The 12148-nt window shown below is 48.7% G+C and overlaps 2 protein-coding genes across 2 annotated transcripts in view; both read right to left on the bottom strand.

Annotated features, from left to right (window-relative positions):
* Positions 1–12148, bottom strand: part of LOC134412125 (protein S100-A13-like) — a 344998-nt gene that overhangs the window by 142075 nt on the left and 190775 nt on the right. The gene's annotated exons all lie outside the window — the stretch shown is intronic.
* Positions 295–9560, bottom strand: CREB3L4 (cAMP responsive element binding protein 3 like 4). The gene is made up of 10 exons (XM_063145825.1): positions 9499–9560; positions 7873–8051; positions 7362–7614; positions 6543–6649; positions 5954–6064; positions 4654–4760; positions 4301–4369; positions 3530–3614; positions 2693–2789; positions 295–1183 (listed from the first exon to the last, which is right to left on the bottom strand). Exons 2-10 carry the CDS (start codon positions 8044–8046, stop codon positions 876–878), a joined length of 1311 nt encoding a protein of 436 aa, XP_063001895.1. The 5' UTR covers positions 8047–8051; positions 9499–9560; the 3' UTR covers positions 295–875.

The raw sequence follows: 12148 nt of genomic DNA, 5'->3' as shown, positions 1-12148 counted from the left end.
CCCATTTAATTAATTTACTGTGCCACCCAACTGTCAAATGCCCTCAGGGCAGTTTCCAATAATGAAAAAGCACACCGCAACGTCTCCCAAACAGCAATACAATGACAACAATGAATGCGACAATGAAAATATCAACAAAACAGGAATTCAGAGGAGCCTTCTATTATTGCAGGGCTCAGCCACGCTTTAAGGCGAGGGAGGGAAGGACAGAGGGTATAAAATTTGCCAAACCTTCTCCCTATTTTCAGATTTAGACTTGTTCCTGCTGCTTGAACGTGAGCAAAAAAAAAATGCACTTTTCCTGTGCTCAGAGGCACCCTCGTTGCTTCTTCACACATTCCAGGGTTCAGCTACCGGAGCCTGGCTAGAGCGAAACTGGAAAGCCACGGCGTCTTCCCCCAAAGCGCCTCCCTGACTACATCACCTGCAGCGCTTCACACCTGTAATTGCATCCTCCGACTCTCCAAGGATTAATTAAAAGATGGAGAGAAAGGTCCACTCTTTTTCTAAGCCCTGCTCCTCACTCCCCCATCTGGGCTTGTTGCAGTTCCTTGGCAGTGCAAGGGAAATGCGCTCTGTGCATGCTCAGGGGTGCCCTTTATGACTTCCCCTATGCATTCCAGGCCTCAGCCACAGTTCCCATCCAGCCCAGATTGGTTGTTTGGAGGCCAACTCTACCACCCCTAATAATTTTTGAAGCTAGCAGCTTCCTTGATGGGCTCTCTCCTCAGAGATGTCTAGCTGCTTGCATCGCCCCGGAGGGGATTGAGGCTACGAACAGGAAACTGCCCCGGGGGAGGAGAAGAGTCCCAAATGGATTCTTTGGAGGCCTGCGGCTTCTCTCTGATACAACCAGTTTCCCGTTCCCGCAGGGCCTACATCTCATCCGCATGCATTTGCTTCGCTGGGTCTTTGTCTGGTTCGGGCCTCGTCGATTTCGCCAGCAAACCTTCCTTTGGTTCCACTGGGGGGATCCTCAGTGCCCCAGGATCGGATGTGTTCACCATCACCCCCTTCCCCAAGATGCCGGGTGTCCCGTTAGACCCTTGCCCTTCGTCGCTGGTGCCAGGACCTTCCTGGGTCAACTCGATTCGAACCCGGGGCAATTCTGGATCGGCGGAAGCAGCTGGGGGCTCTTCTGGATCAGAGAGCCCCCCTTTGGTCAGGATGTTTCGGGAGATCACTGGAGAAGAAGGAAAGGTGCGTCACGAGGGGGCATTTCTGGGGCTGACCCCCATGAGTTTCACAATGGGTCCCGGAAGCCAGAAAAATTGTGTCCAGGGTGAAGTTTAATACATCCAGCACATAACACAGAGATCGCCTGATACGTTGAAGGTTTTCCGGCCAAGCAATCGTATATTCTACATATAGAGGAATATGCGGTACTGCCAGTGAGATTGATAACAATTTATTGTTTATTTGTAGATGGGGTGGGGTTTGTGTATATTGTGAGCTAACTTGGGAGTACCAGAAAGTATTCTCGGAAATGGAGCAAAGAAGATTGCCACATAGGGATTAGTTAAATATTGGTTGGTTAAATATTGCAAGCCGAAAGTTGCTTGGCTTCGGAGGGAAACCTTTGCCAAGCGGCTACTGGTGCCAGTGGTAAACCTGGCTGCACTGGGAGGCAGCCCTTATGGGAAGTAGGAATCGTGGTGTGACCAGGTCCAAAACTTAGGACGAGGTCACCCACGTAAGGGTTACAAAAGAGAAGGGCTGAGTTGTTTGGACAAGAGGTCCGGAGAGAATGAGAAATCAGCCCAAAGGTGCTTTGGGCGAGCTCTGTCCAACAGGCGTTCCATTTCGGTACATACGAAATCCTGATTTTAATTAGATTGAGAGGAACTTCGGTTCTGCCACGTTCACAGCCCGCTCGCTAGTATTTCCATTATACTTTTGGCGATTATAACTCGCGTGTGTTTAGGGATGCAATCTGCCTGATCGTGATGGAAGCATGTTCTATCTCTTAGGCCGTTTGAGCAAGAAACATATATCCCTTAAGACCAAATTTGTGCTGTCTGGCTTGAGAGAAGCTTCACGGACTGCTGCCCATACATTAATCCTTGAAGCCGAAAACAAGCAGTGAGGCTTCGCGAATCTGTCCCTGAGCGGGGTCTAGTCAGACAGAGCAAGAACAAGAAACTCGTTTCACCGAGGGATGCAACCTAGCACCCCGGGGTTTTGTTGGACTGCAACTCCCATTGTCGCTGACCGTTGGCCATGCTGGCTGGGCCTGATGGGAATTGTAGTCCAGCACATCCGGAAGGCGCCAGGTTGCCTTGCATTCCAATTCCGCTGGGGTGATGTCCCTCTGTGACGGCGCAGCGGCTATGTGCTTGCCGTATTCAAGCTGGTCTGCTGGCATGACTGTTGTGTCACTGGAACTTCGGCATATGAAAGCGATGGCTGTATTTTGCTGTTTGTTTGCAGGGTCTGGTATTCAGAAGTAGGCTAGAGAAGCCTTCCTCAACCTGGGGCGCTCCAGATGTGTTGGACTACAACTCCCAGAATGCCCCAGCCAGCTGGCTGGGGCATTCTGGGAGTTGTAGTCCAACACATCTGGAGCGCCCCAGGTTGAGGAAGGCTGGGCTAGAGGGTTCTGTTCAGCTCTTGGAGTTCCCTTTTCAACCCATATTTTTCTCTCTCCCCACTTTTCCCTGCTCTCTGACCTCCTGCCGGCCCCAATAGTTACCTCCAGAGGGTTTGTAGTCATCCCGACTGATCTGGGTTCCACCGAGCAATGAGCTATAACTGGGCAGGATCAGGAGTCCAAGGGAGAAGATGAGGATCTGTCCAGTAAAAGGATTGGGAAAGCGGGTTTATTGGTGCAGAAGAAACCGCGGGATATATAATGCAATCAGGAGGGACTGAGTCGGAGCCCTTGTGGCATAATGGTTAGAGTGTTGGATTGGGAATTGGGAGACCCGGGTTCTAGTCCCCACTCAGTCGTGAAGTTCAATGGGTGACTTTAGTCCAGATCCCAACTCTCAGCCTAACCTACCTCACAGGGTTGTTGTGAGGATAAAGGAGGAGGACCATTTAAGCTACCTTGGGTTCCTTGCGAGAGGGAAAATAAGGCAGGGCATAAATGTCATAATAAATAGGGTATAATTTCTGATGGGAATTTCACTCCTGTAGATTTGTGACTAAATTGCAAAAAAGAAAGAAAGAAAGAAAACAAAATCCACCCCAAAAATGCAGTATAGTTTAATGGCGTTCATCTTGTCTTTAAACTTTGGACCGAACAGCCCTTCAAACGGAGCAAGGGCAGGGGGGAGCCTGCAGCCCGCCAGATGTTGGATTACAGCTCCCATCATCCACGACCACTGGCTTGGGGTGATGGGAGTTGTAGTCCGGCGACATCTGGAGGTCTGCAGGTTCCCCTACCCTTGAGATAGAGGAAGCCTCTTTCAAAGAGCTGACCGTCCTCTGTAAACTAAGACGTGCGGCCCCCTTACCCAAGAGTTTTCCGGTGTTTCACTTTTCCCGGGCTCACGGCCCCCTACCCCTTGCCCTTACCCGCACGTACCACGAGGCAGATGGTAGTCTGGGCTGCCTTGGTGGACGTCTGCTTGATGAGTTTTTGCAGCTTTTGTAACTGATCCAGCAGCGACCTGCAGGAAGAAATGACGTCAAACAGTATTTGCATCCTTCTAGCTCCATAAGGACTAGAAACTTACTTTAAAATCAAAGAAAAGAAGAAGAAGCTACGTAGTGATGGACCTGCCCTGACTACCCTTTATGTGGTAGCCCTCTCTGTCTGAACACTGTTGCTGCTACCTACTCGATGATGAACAATTCAACAGGGGAAGTTTTTCTTGTTCCTGGAGCTGCAAGAATGGGAGAAAGCAGCACCTGTTGAACCTCTCACCATTGGGCATCTTGCACAGGGCCCCGGTTCTTTGGAGGTACAGGCTCTCTGCATATCCTCAGAGGTACCCTTTCTTTATTACCTCACACGTTTCATGGTTGGAATGAAGCATTAATCTCTCTCGGCATACCAGGTGCCGTGGGAACAAAGGACAGAGGGGCTGTTGCAGCCACACCCTGCTCGTGAGCTTTCCAGAAGCGTCTTGCTGTCCTCCACTGGAGGCAGGACGCCTTGGCGAACATTTCCCAAGTTCTGCACTCCTGTATGCCTTCAGGGTTGCAAACGGGACATATTTGTGCGATTTCCGAACGGGAACGAAATTCGCAGACATCCCTAGATTTGAGTCAAGCCTTTCTGTGGAGCATGGGGGTAGGGGAGCCAGGACACCTGGGTCCTCTTGCCTGCCAGGAGAGGCCGCGACCGACTCACACGTTGTGCGTTTCCAGCTGCTGCACTTTCTTCCTCAGCTCCTGGTTCTGGGCCGAACACGCAGTCACCCTGCCGAGGATAGAACCAAAAGGAGACCCAGTTACATTTTCTCCGCCCTCTGGCAGGGGTCGGGAACCCACGTCCCTCCAGTTGTGATTGAACTACAACTCCCATCATCCCCAAACATCGACCATCATCCCCAAACAGGCTCCTCACCCCTGGCTGATGGGAACAGGGACCCGGGGCAGATGAGGAGCCCCCTATGGGGAGGTGAAGCAGGTCTTTATGGGGTAAGCAAGACCCCTGCCCCCCACCAAAACACAGCCTCCTCTCCCTCCCACCCCAGTTCTCACCGGCCCTCCAGCCCGTCGATGTATTCCTTCTTGCGCCGGCGGCTATCTTGAGCCGACTGCTTGTTCCGGATTTTCCTCCGTACCTTCTTCAGGATTCGCTCTTCTGCCTGTGTGCAAGGAAGACAGGCGGGAGTCAGTGGCGCCCCAAGTTTCTGGGAGGAGCCTTGGGCAAGTCACCCTCAATGCCCCCCGCCCTCAGTGAGCCTATCTTCTCACTTAGGCCTAGCGTGGCACCCATGGGTGCCTCCAATGGCACCCATGAAGGGTGCCTCAATGTCTACCTGCCACCCGTTCAAATACTGGAGGCGTCGTAAGGGGCCTCAATCCATTGCATTTTATCTTTCTGATGTCACGGTATCCGTCTTTGAGCCATCAAGTGGGCGCGGCGAGTCCGTTTACGTCGACCTTTTGTTAATTTCCATGAAGCGGGGAAGTCATTGAAAACAGCGTGTATTTCGGTGAGCATTAAAGACTGTTCCAGTCCAAAATTTATCTGTGTTGTGAGCTCCTCCCCAAATGAAGCAATGCCTGGACCTCGGCAAAATGTATGTTCAAAAGAAGAGTTCGCTGATTAAGCATTTTGTGGTTGTGCCTGCAGCAGTTCCTCAAATTCCCAAATGCGGCCACAGGTCCAAAAAGGTTGGTGTCCCCTGAAGTTGGCAGTGACACCCATGTTCTTCCTTCCTTCCCCCTTAGCTGGGGCAGAGCTCTGGAACTCCCTGCTGAGGGAGGCTAGGTTGGTTCCCTTTCTGTTGCTCTTCCACGGGCAGGGAAAGACATTTTTATTCAAGCACATAAGTGGGTCTGTTGCTGAAGGGGAACTGGCTGGGTGCTGCTTGTTTCTTTTGTGGTTGTGTTTTTAGCCTTGGACCCAGGAGTCTGGGACCCCCTCCCTCTCGCAGCCAGGGTGGAGAAAACTGCACCGGTTGCCTCTCCGAAGTCACAAAGCCAAACTCCGAGTGGAGGAAAGGGGAGCAGTTCTGTGGGAGGGGCCGGGGAGGCAGGTTCCAGCCTCCCCAGCCTCCTTCCCTCTCGCCCCTGCTAGATGGGCAAAAAACCCATCTAGCAAAAGTGCCGAACGGGAGCAGCACAGAAGCAAAGATCCCCTCTGCACTCCTCCCGCTCTGCTTAGGATGCCAAATTCGGACGCTGACGAGCCTCCAGTAGGACTGCACCCTAAATTAAATATATACATTTTTTTAAAAAAAAACCTAGTAAAAATGACAAAACTGGAAGAAATCAAGATGTACCATAACTAGGCTCCGTCCCTTCCACCCTGGTAGGTTGTGCCGCCCTGTACCTTTGTAAGGGGTATGTTGCTGCGCAGTGAGATGCCCTCTTGGCTTAGCAGACGTTTTTCTTCATCCGTCAAGTAGAGTCCTGGAGGGAGGTGTAGCTGCTCCAAAGGATCCTGCCCCGTGCAGATGCAGAGTTCATTAGCTGATCCCCTTTTGTGACGTGGGGTTCGTTGCTTTAGGATCTGACTGTCCCCAACCCCGACTTTCTTTTGCTGCCATGGATTGATGGGACAAGAGCGCCCCTGAGCATATGCAGAAGGACCCCTTCCTCCTTGTCACAGCTGATTTCCCGATCCAGTCTGCCAGCAAGGGCTGAACCGGGGGTGGGGAGAGACACATAGAGACACCAGCCTGTGTGGGGCGAAGGGAGGGAAATAAAGGGACACCAGCCGTCCAATAAGGAAGCCTCTTGACACTAATAGGCTGCTGTAAGTCACATGACACCCTCCGACCTCTATAAAAGCATCTGACTTCAACCCTTGATGCGGCACAATTCTGGTCTGGCAGCCAGGATTGTCGGGGAGGTCTCAAGGCCTTCTGGGGTACACTAACGCCCTGAATACCTTAACGAAGCAATTCCATGCTGCTCACCATTGCAAGCCCTGTCATGTTGGGTTGGGCCGCATTCTCAAGGAGGCGGAGGGATACTTCTCTTGGGACACAGGCCTCAGGCAGAATCACTGGGGACGTCCAGTTTCCTAGGGCGAGGAAGGAACCAAAAAGGCACAGTGCCAGTCAGGGAGGGGTCATGATTATGGGATGGACACGGTCTGAAGACCAGCAACCCCCTTGCTGCAAGTTAAAAATGTCGCTCCTGTCCACCCACCTCAGTTCCCTTTCAGTGGATTTATTTACATATTTATTACATTTCTGTTCCACCCAACAGCCAAAGCTCTCTGGGTGGTTGTCAGAAATTAAAACTCAAGTCATTTGCAACACCCCACCTTGAAAATTGCATCCTATATGTCAACTAAGGTGCAAGAAATAAACACTTTCCATTGGAACCAATGGACACTTAAAGCTTTTCTATATGAGGCACTTATTGTGCACTGGTAATTCCTTACTCATGGGTGTTTGTGCATGCTTTAGGCAGTGCGATCCTCCAAGTTTCGCTTCTGCTTCCCCCCCCCTTTTTTTTTTAGAGCGGGGAAAATGAGATATTATTTCTGATGGCGAAAGAAAAAGTGTTTTCCAACTTGTTCATTTGCGCTATAGCACAGCACCACCTAGAGGTTATGTAATGGAAAAGCAGGAAAGGAAAAGCTCTTTGTGTAGAGCTGTTCTGTGACAAAACTGAAAGGAGATACAGGGATTAAAAGCCGGGGATGTGGGGCCATGGAAAATGATTCTGGGGCAATCAACAGCCCAGGGTATTTGCAAATTGTCCCCCACCCTATGGCCCACACTTACCTAGGGAGCTAGAAAAGACGTGATCAGGCAGGCCTGCATCCTCCACCAATCCCGTGTCGCAGATAACCTCGTAGATGACAGTAGGAGACGAGTCTGGGGGATTTGGATCGGCTTGCAGTGGGGCGTCTGCACAGGGATCATCGGAGATCCCGCTGTCGCTCTCGGGAGAGGCAGTGGGGGACCTTGAATTGTAAATGTCGTTGGGGTTGATTAGCAACTGTAAGAGATCCTCTGTGTCGCTGTCGTTCACTCCCTGCGGCAGAATTGTGGATAGGTTAGTAGTAAAGTTTTGAGGTTTGTGTGTGTGTGAGTGAGTGTGATAAATAGCAACATGTTAAAACAGAGAGGGGAAAATACCCTAAAAAGCCTTGGAGAGAAAATAAATGCCTGCAATGAACTGCACCTTGTCACCTTGAGCACACATTCCTTGGGGAAGATGGCTCAAATGCTGTTTACAAACCGATGAAGAAATGACGGAACATGAAAACCGTTTTGTTTGTCTCCCGCTCACCTGCTCTCTGCCGGGTACCCAGGGCTCATAACCTTTATTCAAGACGCATCCATAAGCGTGGTCTTGAAGCAAGTAGTTGGGTTTGGGGTCTGTCGCAGAGAGGGTGCTGTTGGGGGGCAGTTCTTCCTGCCCCTGGAAGAGGTCGTCCAGGAGACTGGAGCAGTTCAGGTCCATGATGGCTAAGAAAACGACAAAAGTCCTCGGCTCAAACCTCACATTCCTCTGTTCGCCCTAGGTGAGCTACTTTCCCTCTGGCTTCAGCATTTCCAACCGTAATGTGTGATCATTGTTCTTTTTAAAATGTAATTCTTAACGCGGTGTCGTTTATTCTTTTATTCTATTTGTTATTCACCCGTCCGAAACCTTTTGGATGGGGAGTGTTATATAATTATAATGCCCTACCTTGCAGGGTTGTTTGCATGGATAACAAATGTCCGTGACGCTTTTAGAACATGCTCAGGCTGAGGTCCTGCATGCACGCGCCTGGGAATGAGCCCCATTGAACTCCATGAGTCTTACTTCTGGGTAGGCAGGTCTAAGACTGTGCTATGAGGCTCCCGTCCCATGCCCTTCCATTGCATTCAATGGGACTTGCTTATGAGTAGACATATAAAACAGGAACGTTGCAACTCTTTCAACTTGGGGGCCAGGTTGAATTTCGGAGAAGTTCCAGGGAAACCAGATTCCAGGGGTGGGCGGGGCTGAAGGCAAAAGGGGGCGGGGCCAAATATACATAGACCAGCATATTTTTGCTTAAAGTTCATCCTGCAATTAACTACAGCTTAGGCTGTCAGGCTTTTTAGAATGGGGGTTCTACACACCCACATCATTCACAAGGCTACTCTTCGCAGTTTCTGAGACAGGCAAGCAGACTCACGCAGAAAAGTATTTGTACTATCCCTGGCTTTTTCCTCCGAAACCTGAATAACCTTTTATGCCCTTGTGTCGAGCAAGGGCTGGGTTGGGTTCAAATCCATGAAGTTCACTCGAACCCGTCATGGGCTGCGTTCACACAATGTGCTAGCCCACACTCCGTGGGTGGGCGGGGGTTGCTGTTGAACCGTCAGTTATCGTGTCGCCTGAACTCAGTGCATTTTCTGCAGGGTGGACTGTTGTGTTGTCTGACCGGAGCTCCGTTTTCCATAGGGTGGCTTGTTAACTACGCAGTGTGGCTTGAACAACCCATCGACAAACTCTGCATTGTAGAAATGGCACCTTCGAGGAAAATAAGCCACCCTGTATGGTTAACAGGGCATCCTGCGGTAAACGGGTTCCATTCAGACATCACAACAACCCACGGTTCAACAACAACCCACACTCAACCACTGAGCGTTGGGTGAACCCAGCCATTGTCTCTGAGCCTAACCTACCTCACAGGGTTGTTGTGAGGGTCAAAAGAGTTGTTCGGAGAATCTTGCGGGCAGCCCTTGAAGTTCCCTGGAAGGCAGAAGGAAGACACAATAAATGCATCTGTCTGTGAGCTCTAGCCTACAGAAGCATGTACTACAATAAAAGGTTCGCCTTGAAAGGTGCCTCTGAGGATTTTGCTGCAACGGAATGACTCAGTTACTCTTCTGAAGAAAGTTGATCTCCTGCAGGGTGGATTTGGGTTCCCCAAAGCCTTACCTTTTATTCTTGTTCGATTTCAAAAGTGCGTGTTGGGGGGAACTGAGATGCCTGTTCCTGAGCAGAGCAATGGGCTTGAAGTCCAGCCTGCATTGAAACAAGGAAGGCTTCTAGCTTCCGTACAGGATCTTCGCATCCTGGAACTGGTTTGCCAAGACCCACCCACGGCCCGTAAACCAATTAAAAGGGCCAAAGGGGGCCAGGTATATGTACACACCTGTCCAGGCAGCGTCCCGTTGGATATGGAAAACTCTTGCGGAAAATAGAGCTGGACATTTATTGTTTTAATACATTTGTTTCAGTATTTGTGGTTTTAAAGTTAGAAATTTGGGTTTTTTTAAATGAAAGTTTTGAAATTAATTTCAAGTTTAACTTTTTTTTTTTAAAAAAAAAGCCTTTCAGGGCGCAATCCTATGCATGCTTCAACAGGAAAAAAATCCTTCAATTCCCAGGGCTCTCCAGATAACCACGGTGTTTAAACATGCATCGGATCGTGCCCTAAATTGTTCTCGGTTTTAATTGTTTTATGGTTTTAAGTGTGAGTTTTCCTTTTGGGGCCAAAAGGAGACTTATGCATTTATAAACAAATAAGGGCCCAATCCTATACAAGTTTAGACAGAAAAAAGTCACAGACCCCTAAATTATTTTACATTTTAATTGTGAGCTGCCTTGGTGGCCCTTTCTGAGCAAAAAGGAGACTCATGTTCATAAATAAATAAGGGCCCAATCCTATGCATGTTTAGAGAAGAAAAAAGTCCCACAACTCCCAGTATTAGCAAGGATGGCTGGCTGTGAAATGGTGGGAATTGTAGGACCTTTTTTCTGTCTAAACATGCATGAGATTGCACCCTAAATGTGTGTGTGTGTGTGTGTGTGTGTGTGTTTAAAGAAACCAATAGTGCAATCTTAAGTACATTTACTCTAAAATTCTGTCTAACTTCCTTCTGAATCAACCAGGTTGCAATGAGTGTTTTCCTCCACTCATCCCCACCTGGAATTATTTTCATAAAAACAAAGAGAGGGTGCGTGAGATTTATTTATTTATTGTTTATTTAAAATGTTGCTATCCTACATTTCCTTTAAAAAAATCCAGGGATGCAAATGACAAGGATAATACAAAATACAATAAGACATTAAAAATCAACCCCACAAAAACCCAACATCTGAAGAAGCGCCAATAGGTAACAAAAATTCAATGCAAACAGTTACAAAACGAAAGAGATCATATAAACCACTAAAAAAGAAAAAAAGAAGAAAAAACACAACCCGCACCATACAAATAATAAAACAACAACTCAAAGGCTCAATCCTAGACCTGGTTCCCCCAATTTTGGACTACAATTGGGCAAGTCTGTTCTTTCTCCGCCTCAGTTTTCCTGTCTGTAAAATGGATGCTTTTGTGACTCCTTCCGCACATTTTGTAAAGGAGGGTGAATGTGGAGCATGAGACGGAGGCAGGGAGAGCAAAATAAGGGGTGATGGGTAGGGGGAAAAGTCTTAAAACTCAGTGCTGAAACAGTGGTGATTTAGAGGGGCACACACTCTGCACATGATCAAAGGACATTTTCTTTGTTTCTGAAACGATGAGCGTTCCTGTACCTTATCAATACCTGACGCCTTCCCCTGAGTACCGTCTCCAAGAGAGGCTCGGAAGGTGGCAACAAGGGATAGGGCTTTCTCAGTGGTGGCCCCACGATTCTAGAACGATTTCACACTGAGACCAGCCGAGGTTCATCACCGTTGTGGTTGTATTTGAATGGTTAATGATTGTAGCTGTTTTTGAATTTTGTACGTTGCAAGTTGCTGTGGGTCTTTCGTTGTTGCTGTTGTTGAAAAACGCACCTAAGTAACAACAACAACGAATTCCAGGCTCAACTGAGATGAAATCCGTTCTGCACACTCCGCCGGCCGTGCGCTTTCTCCTCCCCACTCTGCAACATTTCCCTTTTAAGCCGCGTGGAGACTGCTCTGGGTTGACCCTGAGAAGGTGGGGCCAGTATGTTTCCTTCTTGCCCTTCAGTGGTGACAAATTCCAGTGAGAAAGCTCTGTGGGATGTAGGTCTGTCACTGCACACAAAAGAGAATTGCAGGAGCGTTTTAAAGTCCGACCGGTTTCTCGTGGCGGAAGATTTCGGGGGGGGTGGGGGTGTCGTCGTCCATTGCATCCCCTGCATGGAAAAGGGGACGAAGACCACCATTTTTTTGGCCACGATCAGTCAGTCTAGATTTCATTTCGACTTCATAGCAGCATTTCTCTAAGTCCCCATTCGATGATACTCTAAGCCACAGCGGTTTATTTATTTATTTATTTATTTATTACATTTTTATATGGCCCAATAGCCGAAGCTCTCTGGGCGGTTCACAAAAATTAAAACCATAATAAAACAACCAACAGGTTAAAAGCACAAATACAAAATGCAGTATAAAAAGCACAACCAGGATAAAACCACGCAGCAAAATTGATATAAGATTAAAATACAGAGTTAAAACAGTAAGATTTAAATTTAAGTTAAAATTAAGTGTTAAAATACTGAGAGAATAAAAAGGTCTTCAGCTGGCGATGAAAGGAGTACAGTTTAGGTGCCAGGCAGACCTCTCTGGGGAGCTCATTCCATAACCGGGGTGCCACGGTGGAGAAGGCCCTTCTCCT

This window comes from Elgaria multicarinata, chromosome 21 (genome assembly GCF_023053635.1).
Source record: "Elgaria multicarinata webbii isolate HBS135686 ecotype San Diego chromosome 21, rElgMul1.1.pri, whole genome shotgun sequence".
Taxonomy (NCBI): domain Eukaryota; kingdom Metazoa; phylum Chordata; class Lepidosauria; order Squamata; family Anguidae; genus Elgaria; species Elgaria multicarinata.
The sequence above is the reverse complement of the archived record's forward strand: the minus strand, read 5'-3'. Positions and strand labels throughout refer to the sequence as shown.